Source organism: Cucurbita pepo, chromosome 12 (genome assembly GCF_057944985.1).
Source record: "Cucurbita pepo subsp. pepo isolate OVF chromosome 12, ASM5794498v1, whole genome shotgun sequence".
In the NCBI taxonomy this organism is placed as follows: Eukaryota; Viridiplantae; Streptophyta; class Magnoliopsida; order Cucurbitales; family Cucurbitaceae; genus Cucurbita; species Cucurbita pepo.
The window spans coordinates 14,229,730-14,250,431 of NC_141809.1; the positions used below are offsets into that span (position 1 = coordinate 14,229,730).

Sequence of the window (20,702 nt, forward strand, 5' to 3'; positions counted from 1 at the left end):
CGTTCGTTTTATGTTAAGTTGCATGTTAGGTTAGTCCCTTAATCTACGTGTTCATATTTATTAGATTCATGAACTTAACTTAAAAATGTTTTCTAAATTGAATGTTGAAGCATGAATCAGACGCATTCTAATATCTACGAACCTGATAGACACAAAATTAAAAATTACATGAGTCTATTATACATTGACCTTAAAGTTCATGAACGAAATGCAAAGAAAAAACCCTAATTACATTACATGAACGAAACGCAGAGAAAAAACCCTAATTCTTCTCTTTAGCATCGTTCAACCGATCATAGAAGAGAGTTTTAAAAAATAAATAATAATAAAATAAATGGAATTTATACATATAATTGGAGAAACATTCATAGGTTTCCTCCAAAAACAATTACATAAATAAGAAGTTTTCTTATTTTTGAGCCTAAACACAAACAAATAAACGAATATTTAAAAGTAAAAAAAAAAAAAAAACACACCACTCCCCCTCAGAGATTTGTGTACATTCATGAATTAATTACCCAAAACTGTGTAATTTTATAATTTTAAAAAAATCATTTTCTTTTTTCACCTTTACTTACTTTCTTCCACTTATGCCCCTGATGTAGTATGTGAATTTCCAGATTTCACCCTCTCCACTCGCCGCACTGCTCCGTCGGCCTGGTTTTCTGTTTGCCGGCCTTCTCTGGGCACGGCGTCTGTATTGGTGGCACCATACAATTGTACTGCAAACATAAGGAGCTACTCAGAGGAATCTCCGCCGTCGGATTGATCTCGATTCCGGTCAGAAAATTGTGCTGCAAATACAGAGTTTGAATATTCGCAGCCAACAATCGATCCACAAGGCTGTTTGGAACTTCACCGGTGAAGTGGTTGTTGTTCAGGTAAAGATTCTGCACGGAGGAAAACATTGCCGATACTGGACCCGAGAAACGGTTGTAGCTGAGATCGACAGTCGGGATCGCCACCTGATCAACCGGCTGGATCGGGCCGGTGAAGAGGTTCCGTTGCAACTGGAGGTTGACGATCGGGAAACTGAAGATCTGAGTTGGAATGGTTCCGGTGAACTGGTTCATGCTGAGGTCGAGGTAGTTCAACTGGTCGAGGCGGCTGAGGAGGCGGAAGACGGGGCCGTTGAGGCGGTTCCATGAGAGAGAGAGGTAGTTGAGAGAAGGCGGAAGAGAGTCCGGGATAAGAGGCCCGGTGAGATTGTTGTGCTTCAGATCAAGACGATTAAGGCTACGGAACGGAAACATAGGGACTGAACCTGTGAGGCGATTATGGCAGAGGATGACATTGGATAACTCCGTGATCGTTCCAATAGATCGAGGAATTTCTCCGGTGAGTTGATTGTAACTGAGGTCCAGAGTCCTCAAGCTCCGAAGCTGGCCGAGATTCGCCGGGAGCGTACCAGCGATGAAGTTCCGACTGATAGCGAGAAAACGGAGGTTCTTCAGTTGGAAGAGAGATTCTGGCAGAGCTCCAAAGACTCGACCAGGAACAATGGTGAACTCCGTGAGTGCTGAGAGCTTGCCAATGGCAGGATCGATCCGGCCAACCAAACCAGGCGAACCAGCACGAGGATCCCCTAGGTTTAGGGCAACGACCTTATCAGAATCACAGAAAACACCGGCGAAATTACAAGGATCAGCCGTGAAATCCCAAGACGCGAAGAAATTAGAGCCCGGCAAATCCTCCAAACCCTTCCGTATCGATTGCAGAGCCAAAAAATCAATCGGATCCACAATCGCATCCGAAAACCAACAGCATTGCACGAGACACAACAAAATCACAACATAGCTCCTCATCCGCATCCTCAAATCCCTCTGCTTCTTCTCCTCCAACATTAGAGCAACAGCAAGCTCTGATAGAGAGAAACCAACACAAACACAACACAGTTAAATAGTGCAACCAACAGGATACTTCAAGAACTCTTTCCCGTGATAAACAAACAATAGGTTGAAAATGAAGGAGGATATCTCGTGAGAAACCTCTATATTAATGGCGGAAACCTGCAAAAAAGAGATCAAAAACAAAAAAAACTCCCAAACCGCGAGATCGATTAGCTTCAACAAGACGCAAACAGAGAAAAGATCACAGAATCCTCAAACAAAAAAGAAGAAAAAAATCAAAATCAAAATCTCCAATCTCTGTACTGGCTTTTCTTTTGGAAGAACTTTAATGGCTTGAGAGAGAAGATTCAATGACTACAGCCACAGCCGCTCTCAGTTCTCTGCAACACCAAACGAACCAAAAAACGCTTTCTCTTCTTCCTTTCTTTAATGGCAGAATATTCATTTATTTGTTTGTTTATTGTGTTTGAGGGGGTTTAGGTTCGGAGGGCAAACGGTTGTCCGAGCCTGGAGGTTTGGATTAAGGCTTTGGAGACAGTGGTCACGTGCCGGAGATGGTGGGTTTGTTGGGGAAGAAGAGACAGAGAGGTCAAGAGCGTGACGGCCGTGAGCTTTTGGTTGATGTGGACTTGACGGCGTTAAGTTTATAATAGTCACGCGAAAATGCACGTTGGTCAACAAATACTATATAAAACAAATACCATATAAAACAAATACCACATAAAACAAATACCATAATTGAAATATATTTTTATTCCATTTATAAAATGGTAATTAATATTTTTCCGAATAAATTCAATTTTATACATGAATATAACTATATCTATATATCAAAAAAGTAAATAAATAAAGATAATGTGTAAGAAATGGTCGGTATCGCTCAATTAGTAGAGTAGAGGACTCAAGATCTTCGTCTCACTAGTTTGCTATGAAAATAAATAAGGATGACAATCGGTATAGCTCAGTCGGTAGAGTAGAGGACCAAAAATCTTCGTGTTACTAGTTTAGAGCAGAGGACTCAAAATCCTCGCGTCACCATAAATGATTATTACTTTTATTTATATATATAATAAAGAAATAAAGGAATGTGTGTGGAATAAAAAATGAAATAAGAGACGGACCCGACTAAAGCTACGTTCATGTCGATTTATTTGGAAAGATTTCTTCCCATTTTTTAGCCTTTGTTCAAACCAATTTCTTCGTAAACTTTAAGAATTTTAATATGATAAATGAACAACTATGGTAAAATTAGTAGCAACAACATGAATCTCCGCGACAACTACGTTAACAGCCCAAATCCACTGCTAGTAAATATTATCAACTTGAGCCCATCACATATTGTCAGTCAGCCTCGCTAAAAGTTTCCACACCCTTATAAAGGAAGGTTTCGTTCTCCATTCCAACCACTGTGGGATCTCACAATCTACCTCCTTGAAGGTTCATGTCCTCGTTTGCACACCATCCAATGTTTGGCTCTGATACAATTTGTAACAATCAAAACCCACTGCCAGTAGATGTTGTCTGCTTTAACCCCTTACGTATCGCTGTCAGTCTCACGATTTTAAATCACATCTACCACGAAAAGATTTCCGCACCATAAGGATTACTCCAATTTCCTCTCCAACTAACGTGTGATTTCACAACCACAACATACATTATACAATCATCACATTCAGTATAAACCTCAAAATATGACCGGTAAACATCTTTCTTAACCCTAAAATCCTAAAGAACAAATTATTTGGATGAACAAAAACTACAAAAAAAGAAGGAACCCTAGTATAAAAATATCATGAAACTTCCCTTTATACACCTTGGAAATTCTTTTACAAGTAGTTTACTTAGTAATCTTCCAAGCCAAACACTTTACAAATATGGACATATTTCATATTATTCCACCAACAGTTACAAAAACCTTCACATATTTCAGAAATTTCATTCACAAGATCTATACAAGAGAGAGAGAGAGAGATTCACATACTTTGGCAGATGGGCATGATATTTATTTAGCACCCTTTAACCACGATAAGATCTGCAAGTTTTAGAGATTCATTAGATCAGCCTGCCAAACAAAGAAAGGAATCAAGTACTGATAAATCTGGAAGGCCAAGGTTTCAGGGTTCAACCTTCTTCAGAAGAGGTGACCATGTCACCAAATATTTTGTCATTCTCATCGCTACATACGTTTTCATACTCGATATTGCTACTACGGTTGGGCTCTTGATCAGTTGAAATATCATTTACATCTTGGCAACCATCATCATCATCATTATCCTCCAATGCCTTGCAAGGTTCCTCCTGGCATGTGTGTTCAAAAGTAACTGCAATTTCAAAGTTAGCACTATTGGCAACAAGAGCATATGATTCACAGCTTAAAAGGATACATTAGTCGCACCTTTGTTCAAAGAAACTTGTTCAGTGGAAGGGAAATCGAAATCGCTGTTTGAGAAGTATAAGTCACAAGGGGAACCATCGATCCTCGAACCTTCGACTCGAGTAGATAGAATATTTGGGGATTTTGGAGCCATGCATGACTCGCTTGCTCTTTTTTCCCAATACATCTCATTTAGATGATGACAAAGGGGAGTACAAGACTTCTCGCAGCTTGCTTGATCAAAATCAATAAAATTTTCCATCCTTCTCGATGAACCTTCATGATATTAAAAGGATAGTATGGGTAACCATGCTCTAATTTATCTTTAGATGAAGTTTTGAACCAAAAAAGAAAGAAAGAAAGAAAGAAAGAAAGAAAGAAAGAAGATATGTCATAAAAAGGATTGGCAATAGCATCAACACCAATCAAAGATTGATCTGCACAATTCTCTTCTATAAACTCACAGCACGGAAGGAATCCAAACCAACAAATAGAAGCAGTAACAAGTTTAAACAGACAAGCCATTCATAAGTTCAAGAGGATTTTTATTTCTCACCCCCATCTGAGCTCTCTGTGGAGCTAAGTGATGCAGGTTTGGAGTGACAAATAACGACGATTTCTTCAGTAACTTTGACCACGGACTGGTACGTCTCGGAAGAAGTAGGACTGGAACATCTTCCCAAAACAAGCCCTCTGAATCCACAAAAACAACCAACCAGTCAATATTTTATAAAAGGAGCCTTCTGTTAACAAAAGATCACAACAAATGAGAGAAGAGTGATCACAACAAATGTTAAAGCTCATATATAAACCAAAAAAGGAATAGCATACACATCCATATACCAAAATAGAATTTAAACCTATTTTGTTTTATCAAACTTGATCAGAAAAGTAAAATTTTTGTAGGATGAAAATGAATTTAAAATAATATAGTTTTATAAAATTCAGTTTCGAAACGTAAATCTTAAAACAGTTTCAATGATCTCAAGATTCAATGTTCCCAAGTCTATATTCTACAAAGATTTAAGAAACCCATATGATACAAGAATTATTCTGTAAGATGTTGAAACTAATAACTTGTACTCGCCTGTCATTGCAGTCAGATTTGAGGCTGAGGCAATGGTCAAAACAAGGTAACAGTTCCTTCTCTGTGACTTCAATTTCTTGAACTGGGACTTTTTCGATTTCGAACTCTCCACCAGCTATACTACTGATTCTCGGACAAGTCATTACGTAAATCTACAGTAGAACAAATCAAAGTATTAATGTGTCAAGATATTGATATAATACTTCCGACACATGAAGTACCTTTGAGTTTTGCCAAATTGGTAACCTTCCAGAGCTTATTTGTAATTCTGCATTTGATAGAAACCAGTGGGATTGCTCATGAGATATACCAGATTGACCTCTGACTCTAAGAACATTTTGTGCACTAGAACCATCATTCAACTCCTGGAAATCAAAATCATACGTTTCCTCGGTATTTGTTCTTCCATTCTGAATTGTTTTGGTTTTGGTTTTGGCTACATCTTGCCCGTCAAAGGTGGATTCGATGATGCATTCCCCTCTTTCTGAATAATCTGATCTTCTACATGCATCCCACCACTGAATAGGCTCAACTTTTAATTTAAGATCATCTTCCTGCATATGTAAGAAAGAACTTGATTCGGTTCTTGAACTGTGGAGACTTGGTTCAGCACCAAAAGAAGGCAGAAGTTCATGCTGAACTACATGACCTGAAGGAGTATAAACCAATAGATGCTCCAAGGAGTTGGGCTTTGAGTTTACATGCTGAATATTGTGAGAGAGTGTATTATGAAAAATAGCAGCAACAGCACCAGAAGGCACGAAACCTTTTCCTGAACCAGCTGAATTGTTTACAGTATTTAGCCATCCAAAGCTGCTATATTTAATTCTACTCACAACAGACAGAGAAACAGGTGGTGGAGGTGGGAAAGGTTGCTGATTTAAACTAAGTGATGATGTGGACCACCAGGGTAAAGATAGAACTGGAAGCAGACACGGTTCTTCGCCCTGAGAATTAAGAATTCTGAATCCGGCTTCACCACCAAAAGGAGACAAGAGAAAAACGTGGCACGTCCCCTTGGATGAAACAATTGCCACCCATTGACTGTAGTTACTAAAGCAAATATCCTGGATCATCTGTGAGATAAGTAGACAGAAAAATGGAAAAGCTAAGAAAATTTTAAAACACAGGAAGATGAAGACCAAGTATACTACCATCAGAAAACCACATTTGTACTAACAGCTGATGTTATTCCACGGTGCAATTTGTAAAGATGGACGTGAGAAGAGCTGAAGTCAAAGCTTCGACTACTTGATCCACTGTGCGAGTTCGGTATGATTCGGAAGATATTGATGTTATTCCCATATATCGATGCAGTCACTAGAAGTGTCCCACTAGGATCAAAACATAGTGCAGACAATGGGCTGGTGTGAGCTCTAAACTGAGTTATAATTGCCCGAGTAATAAAATCTTTAACAGCAACCTACAATAACCATTTTGGTCAAATGAATCAAAGATATAAAATTCAACATTTCACACGTTTGATTTTCCAGGTTCTCACCCCATGCTAAGAAAATAAAGAGAAACTTTATGAACATCATGACTGTCAGATGCTTTCCCCTCTTGGGTTTCAATTTATGGAACAGATTAAACTAAAGGTCTAATTTGTGCAAGAAGATGAAGTCCATTTCTTTATAATGAAAATCTACCTTGAATATAAATGCCAAAAGAACTAAATGGGTGACTCAAGCATTACAAAAATAAACAAAACCATAGATAGAATTCACTGTTCAAGCATAAGCAACATAAATATTTGAAAAAATTATTGTCTTTTAGAATGATGCAGAACATGATGTTCATATTCCTGAAAATGGAAGGAAAACTATAATTCATGAATTTCCAGTAACATATTGGACTCACGACAGTGAACACTAACCATCCCAGGATAATCTGCTTCGATTCCTGCATGTCTTCCAGCTTTCCTTCCTGAATTTGATTCAATCAATAAATTAGACTTGTTAGGATTCAGATCTTGACAGTACTTGGACCATGCTTTATATCCCATATCACTCAAACTGACAATTCCAGCTGCCAGTTGCTTACCAGACTTCACTGCATAATGCGCAGTTGTCCTATCACTGCATGGCAAAGATGAGGGATTAACACCCCGAGAGAGGCATAGGCTTTGTGAACTTAATGGAACAGTGGTTGATGGTAATGGGCCAACAGCAGGATATGCTAACCACCTCGGACCCACAGCCATGGGACCATAACCAACATTAATCCCAGTGGTTCCTTGTCCTGATATCTCTGGAACTGGAGAGGTCAAAACACTAAATACAATCTCAAGGGTGATTGCGTCGAAGCAATATATCTGCCACCAAACATCAAGTCAGTTAGAAAATGTCTCATGAACAACATGCTGGAAATATTACATTCATAATCTAAGAAGTTATATAAGAGAGATCCTACAACTGAAAAATATAATAATTCATATCATAATTGCAACTAGGGGGGGGGGGGGATGTTCCGGGGGAGTGCATCATTTGAACAATACTTGAACAGAAATGCAGATCATCATAAATTTTATTCGTCAGTGCATTTTCTCTATGTTAGAACATACTCTTCAACAAGTTATTACCAAACAATTTTATATCCATAGTTGTCAGTCATTTTGGTCCTTACTTGTGTAGACAGGCCCACAGCTACTATCTGAGCACTGCATCTAACCATGCAAACAGCAGATCTGAATCTCAAAACATGCACATAAGAGTGAGACTTGAGGGAGTAAAACTGAACAGCATTGTGAGAGTTGGCACAACTTCGGTGGACACCCATAGGACTATGATTTTGTCCCACAGCTATATCCTTACTTTCTTCTCCTGCAACAATCAGCAACAAAGGGTGTGACCCTCTGAGTAGATCATGACTATCAGGCTTTTCTGGAGTATCAGGCTTTGCTGGAGAAGGATGCATCTGTAAGAATGAAACAGGGCCACCACGCTTTGAAACAAGTTCTTTGAAGTTAGAAGCATCCTCCACGTCAAGTACTTGAAATCCACTCAGATAACCAACTAGGAGAACGTGCCTTATGACAGATGGTTCGACTTCCAGAATGTCAAAACCAGCCCAAGTTACCTGCTCAAAAGTCATAACGAACATATACATAGTTTACAAGACAACCGAAGCTAATAAAAAAGCTTAAGATAAGAATTTTGAGGTAACATATAAAAGGAAAGATAAAGCACCACAGTACATCAAAAGGGAGAAGCAAGGACCAGGAGACAAGATATCTCTTCTAGGAAGGGATCATAGAAAACGCCCCAAATACAAATTTGTAAAAGAAAAAAAAAAATACCGTGTGATAACAAAATAACTCATGAAGAACATTCCAACAAGAAGCTGCGTACTCTAAACTGTCCTGGATTGACCAAAAAAAGAACTCTGTACTGAACAAAGTTACAGAAAAGCAATTCTCTTTGGTACCAAAATTACTTATGGTTTAGAATTATTCCCAGCAAGTTTGCGCTGGAAAGTTGCAGTTGGGGCACAAAAGCCTCCATTCATAGACCCTGATTTTCCATAGCTCGTTCTCTTCGAATGCTATTTTTCAGTCCGAAGATGGATATAGTGTAAACTCGTGGTTTGATAATTGGATTATGAATTATCTGTGCTTCCAATTCTCCTCACCTTTTCAGATTAGCAGGTTTTTGAACTTCTCTGTTCAGCATTATCAGAGTCCTGAATCACATGTCTTTAGTTTTAGTAAGAACTTAAATTGATAAGGAGGTGGAAGAACCACTATCTTTAATTGAAAATTGGAAAGTTTTTCTTTGTCTAAGGCACCAGACAAGAGGTGGAGTGGTGGATAGTTGGCCTTCCTAAACTTGCAAAAAAAAAAAAAAAAAAAAAAAAAAAAAAAAAATCGCCAATCCTGCTTATTATGGCCAATTATTCTAAGAGGGTCAATATTTCCTTTTCACCCGCAGAAAACTGGTAGAAAGGATACTACTATGCTTCTCCATCCTAGTTGGTGCTGCCTTTGTATAAGATCACAGTAAGATGCCAGACATTTGTTTCTCAATACTTCCATTAATTTGTTAGCGTAGAACGTTTTTAACAGCTTTGGTGTTCACATGATCCTCTATAAGTTGGCAGAGCCATAGAGGATGGTATTGTTTATAGCCTTTGAGGTGTTCATCACGACAACAAGACTACTGACGTATTGCTGAATACTATTCTGGCACTTGAAGTGCATTTTTAAATGTTCTTAGAATTTTCAAAATCATTTCTAATTATCTAATGGGACAGAAGGAAATTGTTTAAACGTCTTTTTAATGGGATAAAGAGCATTTTTTATCCTCCCAAAGACATCTAAAGCTCATCAGGATAGAGCTGTACAAACCTATAGGTCATATCCTCTTCAAGTAAGGTCATCCTCTGAAGCTTACCCTAAGTGGAATTTTGTTAGCTTACAAATGAAAATTTGGGAGTCTACAGTTTTTGTTGCTCCTTCTTGGATTTCTCCTGTTAGGTTTTCTGCGGCTTATTTATAGCTTAGCCGACGGTTATACATAGTAAACTGAACTGCACATATACTCTATTAGGCATGATTTGAAAATGTACTTTATGCATTCTCTATATTTTCTATTACTGTACATACCGGAAGTTATCAATATAAACCTTTAGCCAATACTCCTCCTTGCATTTTGTCTCTCTTGTTCTTTATGTTCATCTAGATCGAGTGTGTGCATTGTTGTGTGATCGTAACATCTTCATTTTGAAGAAATCTACAATTAGGACCCTTCTTCTATTTCCATAATTAGTGTCCCTTTGTAATCTCAATCGAAGTAGGAAGATTTTAACAAAAGAAAAAGAGTTTCACACAAAAAAAGAAAACCCAATACTCTATTTTAGTGAGGGCCTGAGAGGGTGGATAAGAACTACAATTGCCCGTTTTTCTCAGGCCTCCTCCCACCCTCTTGCCATTTTCCGGCTTATCCGCCCTATGTTTGCTACTACACTCTCATTCGTACTCCTGGTCAAATGTAAATCAACAAGTGTCGACGTCTTATCTAACATTTTGTAAAAAACAAGTGGTTTCCCATTTACTTAGATGCTATTCATGGAAAAATATCGAGAGAAATCCACGAAAACATGTTCAAATTTTGTTGCCAAGGAATCACTAACAATAGCAAGCAAGCATTCATCGATAAGCTAAAATAAAAGGCCATAAGTAATTGCAGCAGAAAATGAACACCTGATCCTTCTCATCCTCGGAATAAGCTGCCGAAATCGAAGCGGCAACCGAGGCACCAGCCGAGCGGACCGTCGAAGCAACGGTGCTGGCATTTGTAGACACCGTCTTCAAGCACGACGAGATAATTTTCAGAGAGTTAGGCAAAAGCCCGAGGTTCCTTCCCTTCCCCTTCTTCATCAGCCCTCACAAAACCTTCTTCTAAGCTTTATCGACAAGTATCACCGTAGCAACACAGCACTATCTCTACGAACTCACTCGACCAACATTCCAAATCACCATCAGAATCATCAGCCTCACCATCAATCACCTCTGTTACTAACTCCGTCTCCTGTACCACCGCCGAAGAACATCTCCGATCGCCGCCGACGATCGGGTATCTCATTCGAAAACTGCAGAGTTATTAAACAAACGCAAAGAAATTCAGCTCAGAACTTGAGAACTCGATTTCACTTTATCGGAAGTTGACTAAGAAAAAGCTCTGTTTCTGGCAATCGCAATTATAGCTCCAAAATATGATCGTTTTCATTCGTTCTGTCGCTTTCATAACTATAGTTTCCTCCCTCGGAATTTCTGCGTGTCGACCGTTCTTCCCGCATATTTCGGGGGTGAATGTAGAAAAAGTCATTTCCTTGGGTAGTGAAATTCAAAATCTTTAATGTTTGAGGACCACTTTGCAAATAGTTACTAAATTAAGCCGCCCGTTTACCCAATGTTTTTTAAGCCGCCGCTTTTTACATGTAAATTAAAAAATTTATATTATTTTTAAAAATCAACTCAATTTTTACCGTTTATTTCACATACATTTATCGGCATAAAAATGTATGCTAAATTACAATGCTTACTCAAATAATTTATTGTTTACTTGGATATATATATATATATATATATATATATATATATATATATACGATTGATCGATGATATACAATTTTAATTAGTTTACTTGGATATATATATAGACGATTGATCGATGATATACAATTTTAATTAGTTTAAATTGTACGATAAAATTATTTAAATTGATTGTAAACATGATCTTAAAATTTTTAGTAAGTTTTAAGAGTTTATTTAAGTTTAATCCATTTTTTAAAAAATAAATCTTCCAAATAGACTTTAGTCTTGTTTTTTTTTTTTGAAAATGTAATATTTTCTTTCATGGAAAAAAGATATTATTATTATTATTTAACAAATTTCGACTAAAAAAACTTTGAAAGACTTAATATAAGATTTATCCAACATCATTAGAATTAAAAAATAAAAAATATAAGAACTAAAATAGAATAATAGTTGAAATATATTTGAATTTAAACAAAATATGTATCAAACCTAAAAAAGTTGATAATCTTATTGCTTAACAAAAATTTAGTTTAAGAAAATTTATAGAGGGTTAGCTCGAGATAATTTAATATCTTCCATTATATATGTTTTAAAGAAAAAGAGAATTCTTTATTTGTTTAGGGATTATAATTGAAACTTTTTTAACTATAAGGACTCATTTGCAAAATAGTTATTATGCAACAAATACATTCAAACATGTTGAATATATTAAAAAAATGTGGAAAATGTGGAAGTAATCTATTTCTTTTTAGTACAAAAAGTTAGGAGCCTAATATAAATATTTTGTAATTTCTTTAGCACATAAATAGGTTCCTTTACGTACTTACCAATGAAATCGCCAAAAAAATGTAATGAAAAGTTGATATATTCAAAATTTCAAGATGATATAAAAGATGACTCTAGTTGGTTTGAGAAATCAAAATAAGGGGTCCGAACCATTAATCCGCGCTATCTAGTAATCAAAGAAACAGCTGAGAGGAAATTGCCAAAGTGCGGATCCTAAATTGGTATCCTCATCGGCGATTTTACATCAGAGCAACAAACAAAGCCTCCGGCCTTACCATTAATTTAACATTTTATAACTCAATCCTCTAAGTCACTTACACACTGACCATCAATTTGTTGATTGAAAACGGTCTATGTGAGGCTTATGTGGTCAGTCTACTAGCATCAACTGATGATCATCTTCTTGAAAAATTCAGCTTGATCAGGAAAATACTCCATCAATTCATCCTTTGTAACCCATACAAAATCTTCACATTTCCCAATGTTGAATTTATTGGTTGCGATCACTTGAGACTTGAAAAAGAATCGCTGGCAAATAGGAGAGATTGCCATTAACCAAAGGAGTAAATGACCTCATTGTACTAAACTATGTTTGAGCCTAGACTCCAAAGGTAAATATCATTTTGGTTCAGTACTTTGAGTTTTATTCTATTTTAGTTCATGTATTTTAAGTGTCCAAATTTTAGTTCTTGGACAATTGGACAATCAATAAATCTTAAATATAAAGCCTAAATTTGGACAATCTAAAGTACAAGGACTAAAATAGAATATAATCTAGAGTACAGAGATCACATGGTATTTAATCGATTCTAAGTGTCAAAGCTTGAAGCCTTTAATCTCTTATATGATGTAAAAGTTTGAATAGAAGACATACCTTCAAAGATGGAACTTGAGCAGTTTCTGTAGGTGGTACAACCATATGAGCCATTGGAGCATTGCCGACAAAATATGTATGAGAAAGACCTCCAAGAACGGACTCTAAGGCAGACTCTGCACACTGCAGAACTTGAAAGTTAGAAGGGTTTAATTGTTGAAATAGAGAACTGAAGAGGGTTGGCAGCCAATTCTTACTTTACGTAATGTCTCCTCGGTCTCGTAAGCTTTTTCTGGAAAGTGCCAGACAGGCTTCTTATCAGGTGCCCCAATAGAGGCACCATAGAGGAGAAGATAGAGTCTTCTGTCAAGTGCTCTCTGCAGTGACCTAAAAGGAAAGGGGACAATTCAAGTAAGCAGAATTTAAACCTCTCTTTTGAGCTTAGAATCTGGAAAATTAATGACTTGGATCAGATAGACTGTCTAAAACAACAATGAGAAAAAAAGAGACGCTGTATTTTATAGCCACCATCGAAAAACTCCAGTTCTAGAGTAAGAAATACGCGGATGGCCTGATCTAGTAATCAAGTGATGATGATTCAGCATTTATTCGATATACCATGATATCCGAAAATTGTCTTATAAATCAAATGAAAGAGGTTTCCCAGGAATAAAACGAGTTGCATTTATCATCATGAATCGAGTAGAACTGTGGTATTATAGATGTAAGAGCACTAAAGTAAATGAGTTGAAAGCACCTAAAAGTAGCAGGATGCTCTTGATATGCATGACACCGAAGCCACACTTGGATATAAAAGTGTTGTACATGAATCAAGAGCATTACATAATCACAACTATAAAAGAATAACCTCACAACTTATGGTAGTTAGTTAACAGAAGCAAGAGGAAACTGATGATCTAGAAGAGTAAAGGAAGAAACACAAGATAGCCTCGTAAGTCAAAACAATGAAGATAATTCAGCATGAACAAGAACAAGAACAAGAGCTCATAGATTGCATATCTGTTTTTCCTAAATAGTGATGGTCGCATCGCTAAGGAAACCTTCAATCAACCAATTATAAACAAAATTATGAAGAAAGACTGCATACTTCCTATCATTTGTTTTGTCAGCTTCAGTAATCCGTGGAGCTGGAACATAATCAATTTGGTAGTCACCTTTTCCCCTGTTACCAGAGCAGCTCAAGTCATACAATTGCCGAAAGAAAGAAAAAACATATATTTGCAATTTATCCAGTCTTTGCGCGATAAGCTCCATTAAATTAGCTAAATGACATTGATGGCACTAAGAGCTAAGGCTGCCTTGTCAAAATAAATATTATGCTATGGGCACACGAAATTGCGGTAGCGATAGTTATATATTGGTGATTCCAGTAACCGCAGTCATCCAGTTTACAACCAAATGAACTAAGATAACTCAGGAAGATAAGGAAAACACAAAGGTGGTCTTTTTCCACCTAAATAATCCAAGCAAATGATTCAAATGTACAATAACTTGACTACCTAAAAGCTATGGCATATGTTTTTCTCTTGTCAAAGAAACTCGACTCACTACTAAAGGAAACGCTAATATTTGCCAGCAAAAAGCTTCAACATAGCAGGCTCCAATGAAGTCATAAAGTTTAACATTACCAATAACTGGTAACTTTCTTTAGATGCTTTTGACTCCGTTCCAAAAGTACTTAGAGTTAATACTTCAGTTTCACAAATCAGGTTGAACCAGTTAGCGGACCTAATTTTATTGCAGCATTTACATGAAAACACTATTCAGGAATATAGAGCATCAGAATCAGTTAAAACTTATTTCAATGGAATGGAAACCTAAGAAGAATTAGAAGAGTTCAAAAGGAAAGAACAGTTGAAACAATTCATAATCCAAAATCCTATACTTGACACAGCCAGACGAAATGATAGATCACATACCTGGCATTAGCTTTATCTAAAAGTTCATCAGGATATCGGCGCCGATATTGTTGTTGCCACCTAAACCTGATCACAATCGAGCAGATATATCAGACAAACTGTTTTCACAGAGAGTACACCATACCAATGTTGCTTGATTTAAGTTGCGACCTTATAATAGCTATAATACATTAACCACGTAGTTCGAATTCCAATTCCAGATTACTCCCTATTCTGATGGAAATCAAGTTAAGATACAGCACCTGTTCCGTCATTTTTCCTCATTTTCCAATATTTCTTACTTTACAGAGACCGTAATAAGAAATACAAGAAATAAAACCTACTTGAACTCCTGAAATGCATACACCACGGGGTCAATCTTCGGAATCACGACAGGCAGCCTCTCGAACAGTACAGACGCCACAATTTTCTCGGAACCCGTCGAAAAACCTCGCCTCTTAGCGAGCTGACTGGCTAAACTAAACGATCTCTGCATTCTGAACTTCAGAGAATCACACACAACCGATTAGAGAAAAAGAAGTAACAATTCACACACCATACAAGAAATTTTTTTAGAGAGATAATACTAGAACTTGCATCGAAGCTCTAAGAACAGGTTGAACCAATATTGTACATCCATTCATAAGCTGCCATTGGAATGCTTTCCACACAGAAAACTAACAAAGGGCAAAGTGTTCACCTGAGAATGGGAGAGTGACCGTCGACGGCGAGGGCTGCGCTTTGATGAATCTCCTCCTATTGTTCTGTTTCTAACTGGGCCGCCGGAGGTTGCGTATACTATAGGCTTTGGGCTGAGTTTAACCATTGGGCTCCTTTCGGAAATGTCGTTCGGGAGGGGCATTTTGGTAAAATACATTTTTCTCTCTCGATTTCAAAATTGTACCTTTAATCTTTGGCTTTTAGAAAATATCAAAATATGATTTAATAGTTAAATTAATTTTTAAGCTTACGTGGCATTTCTCGCTCTTTCTAGTAAAAATTAAAATAATAGTTAAATTAATTTATTTTCAAACTTTTGTTTAATAATATCGTAATTAATTACTCCTCGAGAGGTGTTCACCCCCACACCAGCTACTTGGTGCATCGGCCTTACAATAATAGGGTCGAGAAGTTTGACCCTTCGATTAGAACACTCCATATCTCGTGACACGCGGATCCTAGTGAACCTCTCAATATGATTCAAACTCATATGAAGTTCTAACCATCTATGAGAGAAATAGGAACGTTTAAAATTATTGAGAAATTCTCAATTTCTTCAGGAAGCCGACATCATTAAATGACGTAATTAGAAGTCATCTTCAAGAAACAGCCCGTCTATCAAATAATAAAAATGGGGTTTTGGGTTAAATTCTCTCATTAACATATAAGAGAGCATTAGTTTGAAATGGGTAGTGTTCGTATCGATGTTCGTTTCCTTTCAGTTTTTTTTTTTTTTAAGTAACGTTGTTCATTTATAAATTTTTTATTTTGTGTCTAATAAACAGTTGTTGTTGACCTATTGAAAAAATTAAAATTCATCAACTTATTAGATATAATTTTGAAAGTAAAAAAAAAACCTCCAAACTTGAAGAACTTATTTAAAGTAAATTTGAAAGTTGGAGTTTTGACACTTTATAAATATCGAGATTTAAATAGCATAACCTTAAAATTATCCACTTGCTCACAGATCTATTAAACCCAAAATTAGATTTAAATAGCATAACCTTAAAATTATCCACTTGCTCACAGATCTATTAAACCCAAAATTGAAAGTTTAGATTAAAATATAAAATTTAAATAAGTAATTTTTTATTTGATATTTAAAGTTTAGATTAAAATATAAAATATAAATAATTAATTTTTTTATTTGATATTTAAGAACTAAATAGATAATATTTAAGAAATAATTTTTTTTAATTAAAAGTGATAATCGAAGATAATTGGAATATAATTGAGTTGTGTAATAAGAAAAAAAAGAAAATAATAATAAATTATTTGTGAGGTTGTATGGGAATACATCGCCTTGGTTTATTGTTTTTATAAGCCGTGGAAGGGAACTTGGGGGAGATGAAGTAGCGATTGTCCCACATCGGAAGTCGCTAAGTTGCGTAAATGACAAACACCTATAAAATGAGCGTCCAAGCTGGTTGGAAATTCACGGAGCCGTGCGGTGAGCACAGAGCGAACTATTCTTTCGCCTTTTACTAAAGAATACCGTGTGCTCGCCGCTCATAGCGGCATACGCCTATTTTTGGAGGGGTTCCCTTTATGGGTAACTCCTACAAATTGCAGTTTAAATGTTTCATAGCTTAGCTCGAACTATTTTTGTTCGCTGCTGATCTTTGCAGTTCAAATGTTTTATTCTTTGTGATTGCATTTTTATTATCTAATTATTCTTAATTCTATTTTATAATTGCATTTTAATTTTAGCTCATAAGTGAAATTAGGATGGTTTGATAGAATTAAGAATGAATTTAGATATGGATCACAGCCTATGTTCCTATACGTCAAAAACATTTTGTGATCTTTTATTAAGAAAGTTATAAATTTATTTTTAAGAAAATTTCCCATTTTAATCCATTCCTGCAATTCTACATCCAATTTTGACAATAAATAAATAGATAAATTAAAAAAAAAAAAAAAAAATCTTCAACCGAGAGGTTAACTTGATTTAAACAATTTAATACTTCACTTCAGAAATGTATTATATTTGGATTGAAAATTAAAAAAAAAAAAACCATTAAACATTTAAAATCGAATTATGAAAAAAAGAAAAAAAACATTCACTTTCATTCCTATTTAAATTAGAAATGTATTATATTTGGATTGGAAATTAAAAAAAAAAAAACCATTAAACATTTAAAATCGAATTATGAAAAAAGAAAAACATTAAACATCGAATCAATAAAAGCGTCGACAGGGTTCGAACCTGCGCGGACGAAGCCCAACAAATTTCAAGTCTGTCTCCTTAACCACTCGGACATATCAAGCTTAAAATTCGAATATTAATACAATTTAATAAATAGTTAACATTTGAATTAATTGATGATAAGACATCTACTGATACAAAGATAAAATTATTTATTTATTCTTACTTTAAAACCTATTTTAGTCTCTAATTTTTTTAATAATATATTTTAACATTTTCAACTTTAATTTTATTTTCCAGATTTTTAGATATTTTATTTTAATTAATAAACTTCGCATATAAACATTTATTTTAATCATCTTTATTAATTTTTCATTAATACTTTAAATATTCAATGCATCACTTACTAGATATTATTTTAAATATTTATTGTAATGAAATCTATTCATACATAAATAAACGGTTAATTTTTTAATTAAATAAAAACCCTTTTAAGTGTTTTTATGTATTTTGGTCCAATTTTTAAAATTTGCAAAAAAAAAAAAAAAAAAAAAAAAAAAAAAAAAAAAAAAGAAAAGAAAAAGAAAAAAGAAATTAGATGTTATATCTATTAAATGGGTTAATTTTTTTTAGAATTTTATAATTAGGGCATTTTCTTTTTTGTTTATTATACACAAAATTTGAAGAATTTGGGTTCTTCCCGGGAAAATTAATTAACAAGAACAATTTGTTGCTGAAATTTTTATGAGTGCTAAAATTCCACTTGGAGAAGATCGAAGATCACGCCACAGAGGCAGAGGGAGAATCGTCGGGTGACATGGCCGCTGCCAGACCTACAAGAACGCCGATGAAGGTACGGCGGAAAACTTTCCTGTTCCTCCGATTTGTTCTGTATATCCTTCATAATTTCCCTTCTGATCGGATTCAATTATCTGTCCTTTGGCTTCTCGGAAATTTTAACCCTTAGATTCTGTAGATCCAAATTGGAAGTAGGAAACTAGAAAATGGGCGAAATAAAACCGATGCTGCTTGGAGCTGCTGGTTACGCCTTTATTTTCCTTCTAAGGAATACTACGGAACATGGAGTTTTGTTTAGAATATTTCACTGTTACTAGGGAAAGATTATTGAATGTGGCTGCTGCTAAATTTGAAGGACTTCTGTAGTTTCTTACTATAACCAATGGTGCAAAATTGTCACTCTGCAGAAGTCTCCATTAATTTCTCGAAAATAGGAGATTTGAATCTATGACCTAATTGGGGAGATGATTATTTGAGTTTTGCTTAACTATGGAAACAGGCGGTTTAGCAGAACTTGGTTTTAGTCTATAGGTCCATCTCTAAGTATTTTGTGAGAATTTAGTTCTCTTTTAGATCAATAAGCAGCAATTCAAACACAATCTTCCTGAAATTCATCAACGAGGAAGTGAGTTGTGTTTGTTGGCAATGGCTGTAAGGAGAGTCATTTGGATATTCAGAGTCGGCTGTTCCAGGACACTCAATTTTTTTCAGTTAGTTTTTCAGTGTATGCTTTGCATATGGTCTTTTCTGTTTTAGCTTAGAATATGAGTGAATCTTATGAAAATTTTGAGTTCCTGGGAATTGGTTAGTTCGTTTAACAAAGCCAAAAGGCTATTTGAAGTCATATATATATGAGATGCCCACTTTCTGATGGTGGACAGTATTTCCATTTCTTGAAGTTTAAAGTGGAACTTAGAGATTGTCAGAAAAGAAAGTAGGTCGTCCATCTCCGGTTTGCATTTAATGCTTTTATGTGAGCACTGTTCAATCTTCTAAGTTTCAGGTTTTAGTGATCAGATATCAATAGTGTAACTCATACAAATTGTAATTTAGAAGGGATCTTCATTTGTTGTTGCATCTATAAATAAGGAGTCCATGTTAAGTATTGGAGGCCTTTTTTGGTGTAGGCTAAGGTGCTATTGGTTTCTCTTTACAGTCGACACGGCTGCCAGTAGGTTTGTATGCTGCGCAATGTGAGGAATGCTTTAAATGGAGGTTGATAAGTACCCAAGAAGAGTACGAGGATATTAGAAGCAAGCTGATAGAAGAACCCTTTACATGCCATAGGAAAACCGATACTTCTTGCAAGGATCCTCCCGATATTGAGTACGATGCAACTCGAACTTGGGGCATTGACAAACCTAACATCCCAAAGACCCCAGAAGGTTTCACGAGACATTTGGTGGTCAGAAAGAATTTCTCTAAATTTGATGCTTACTATGTTACACCCACAGGGAAGACAGTGAGATCCCCTACAGAGATGCAAGCCTTTCTAGGAGCAAATCCACGACACAAGGATGTACCTCTTACAGACTTCAGTTTTACAATCCCAAGATTAATGGAAGAAACTGTTCCTGAAAGTATCTTGAAAGAGGGCTTAGATAGCAGCAGTGCTAAAAGATTTAAGAAAACAAAGGATGAATTTGCCCATACTGACTGAAAATCACTTTGGCTCCTTGCAGCAATCTGCTGCTGTTCTTAACCCATGTGAATGGTTCTATTTTGACTTGTCTTTCAAGTGCTACTATTGTACCATTTTCATGTTAGCTTACTAAGACAATTGTGGTGTATTGTATAATATGGCCTTGTTTGATGACACTGAATATTCTTGGACTTTGAGTGAGTTTGATATGACTAATTAGTAACGACAAAATAATCCATTTTTATTCCCAAACATGGCGAGTGGTATCAATATAAACCTTAAATTTTATTGATTTCAACTGAACTTAGATAAAGATTGTTTGTACTATCTACTTTGATTCTCTAGTTCATGCACCAATTTTAGCAAAAAGTCGTGTAAAATCTCCAAAAACTTACTAAATGCAATGAAATTGAGTTTTCTTTTAAATTATGATTGCTTGAATCCTATCAACAAAAGAAAAAACAAAGAAAAAAACAGTTTGTGGCCTTTTCTTTAAAGATCATATGAATTGTGTTAAACTTCGAAA

General features: G+C 35.7%; 4 protein-coding genes and 1 non-coding gene across 12 annotated transcripts; 2 read left to right on the plus strand and 3 right to left on the minus strand.

Annotated features, from left to right (window-relative positions):
- Positions 1–316: 316 nt before the first annotated feature.
- On the minus strand, positions 317–2,129 carry LOC111807129 (RNI-like superfamily protein). The gene is made up of 2 exons (XM_023692711.2): positions 1,989–2,129; positions 317–1,861 (listed from the first exon to the last, which is right to left on the minus strand). The coding sequence occupies exon 2, from the start codon at positions 1,842–1,844 to the stop codon at positions 624–626; it is 1,221 nt and encodes a 406-aa protein (XP_023548479.2). The 5' UTR covers positions 1,845–1,861; positions 1,989–2,129; the 3' UTR covers positions 317–623.
- Positions 1,996–11,116, minus strand: ATG18G (autophagy 18 G-like protein). Of its 6 annotated transcripts, XM_087129112.1 has the most exons (12): positions 10,512–11,115; positions 7,937–8,389; positions 7,355–7,625; positions 7,188–7,237; positions 6,492–6,734; positions 5,533–6,387; positions 5,312–5,463; positions 4,781–4,917; positions 4,246–4,500; positions 3,977–4,171; positions 3,832–3,882; positions 1,996–3,422 (listed from the first exon to the last, which is right to left on the minus strand). In XM_087129112.1, the coding sequence occupies exons 1-11, from the start codon at positions 10,686–10,688 to the stop codon at positions 3,857–3,859; spliced, it is 2,814 nt and encodes a 937-aa protein (XP_086985238.1). In that variant the 5' UTR covers positions 10,689–11,115; the 3' UTR covers positions 1,996–3,422; positions 3,832–3,856. The 6 variants fall into 6 exon arrangements, 5 of the variants coding, with proteins under 5 accessions (XP_086985238.1, XP_086985235.1, XP_086985234.1 ...); XR_015423186.1 differs by having other exon boundaries at positions 1,996–3,325; positions 3,832–3,912; positions 7,188–7,625; positions 10,512–11,116; XM_087129109.1 differs by having other exon boundaries at positions 1,996–3,325; positions 7,188–7,625; positions 10,512–11,116.
- Positions 11,117–12,197: 1,081 nt separating this feature from the next.
- Positions 12,198–15,716, minus strand: LOC111806414 (uncharacterized). Of its 3 annotated transcripts, none has more exons than XM_023691721.2 (7): positions 15,568–15,716; positions 15,212–15,369; positions 14,889–14,954; positions 14,057–14,131; positions 13,206–13,335; positions 13,009–13,131; positions 12,198–12,662 (listed from the first exon to the last, which is right to left on the minus strand). In XM_023691721.2, the coding sequence occupies exons 1-7, from the start codon at positions 15,691–15,693 to the stop codon at positions 12,519–12,521; spliced, it is 822 nt and encodes a 273-aa protein (XP_023547489.2). In that variant the 5' UTR covers positions 15,694–15,716; the 3' UTR covers positions 12,198–12,518. The 3 variants fall into 3 exon arrangements, with proteins under 3 accessions (XP_023547489.2, XP_023547488.2, XP_023547487.2); XM_023691720.2 differs by having other exon boundaries at positions 15,212–15,364; positions 15,568–15,706; XM_023691719.2 differs by having other exon boundaries at positions 15,212–15,364; positions 15,465–15,588.
- A 1,312-nt stretch (positions 15,717–17,028) lies between these two features.
- Positions 17,029–17,145, plus strand: LOC111807859 (U5 spliceosomal RNA). The gene has a single exon (XR_002817002.2). It is a non-coding gene; the product is annotated as a U5 spliceosomal RNA (small nuclear RNA).
- A 1,249-nt stretch (positions 17,146–18,394) lies between these two features.
- LOC111806725 (methyl-CpG-binding domain-containing protein 4-like) lies at positions 18,395–20,357 on the plus strand. The gene is made up of 2 exons (XM_023692162.2): positions 18,395–18,589; positions 19,691–20,357. The coding sequence occupies exons 1-2, from the start codon at positions 18,554–18,556 to the stop codon at positions 20,192–20,194; spliced, it is 540 nt and encodes a 179-aa protein (XP_023547930.1). The 5' UTR covers positions 18,395–18,553; the 3' UTR covers positions 20,195–20,357.
- Positions 20,358–20,702: the final 345 nt, after the last annotated feature.

Excerpts from the sequence above, each read along its gene's own strand:
- ATG18G (XM_087129109.1), bottom strand. The coding sequence starts at position 10,688 with ATGAAGAAGGGGAAGGGAAGGAACCTCGGGCTTTTGCCTAACTCTCTG. Across the intron at positions 6,388-6,491 it reads ACCGTGGAATAACATCAGCT|ATGATCCAGGATATTTGCTT; the intron begins GTTAGTACAAAT and ends CTTATCTCACAG. Across the intron at positions 4,172-4,245 it reads ACAAGTTTCTTTGAACAAAG|TTACTTTTGAACACACATGC; the intron begins GTGCGACTAATG and ends TTGAAATTGCAG.
- LOC111806725 (XM_023692162.2), top strand. The coding sequence starts at position 18,554 with ATGGCCGCTGCCAGACCTACAAGAACGCCGATGAAG. Across the intron at positions 18,590-19,690 it reads CTACAAGAACGCCGATGAAG|TCGACACGGCTGCCAGTAGG; the intron begins GTACGGCGGAAA and ends TTCTCTTTACAG.
- LOC111807129 (XM_023692711.2), bottom strand. The coding sequence starts at position 1,844 with ATGTTGGAGGAGAAGAAGCAGAGGGATTTGAGGATGCGGATGAGGAGC.
- LOC111806414 (XM_023691721.2), bottom strand. The coding sequence starts at position 15,693 with ATGGTTAAACTCAGCCCAAAGCCTATAGTATACGCAACCTCCGGCGGC. Across the intron at positions 14,955-15,211 it reads TATGCATTTCAGGAGTTCAA|GTTTAGGTGGCAACAACAAT; the intron begins GTAGGTTTTATT and ends GATTGTGATCAG. Across the intron at positions 12,663-13,008 it reads CTCAAGTTCCATCTTTGAAG|CGATTCTTTTTCAAGTCTCA; the intron begins GTATGTCTTCTA and ends CCTATTTGCCAG.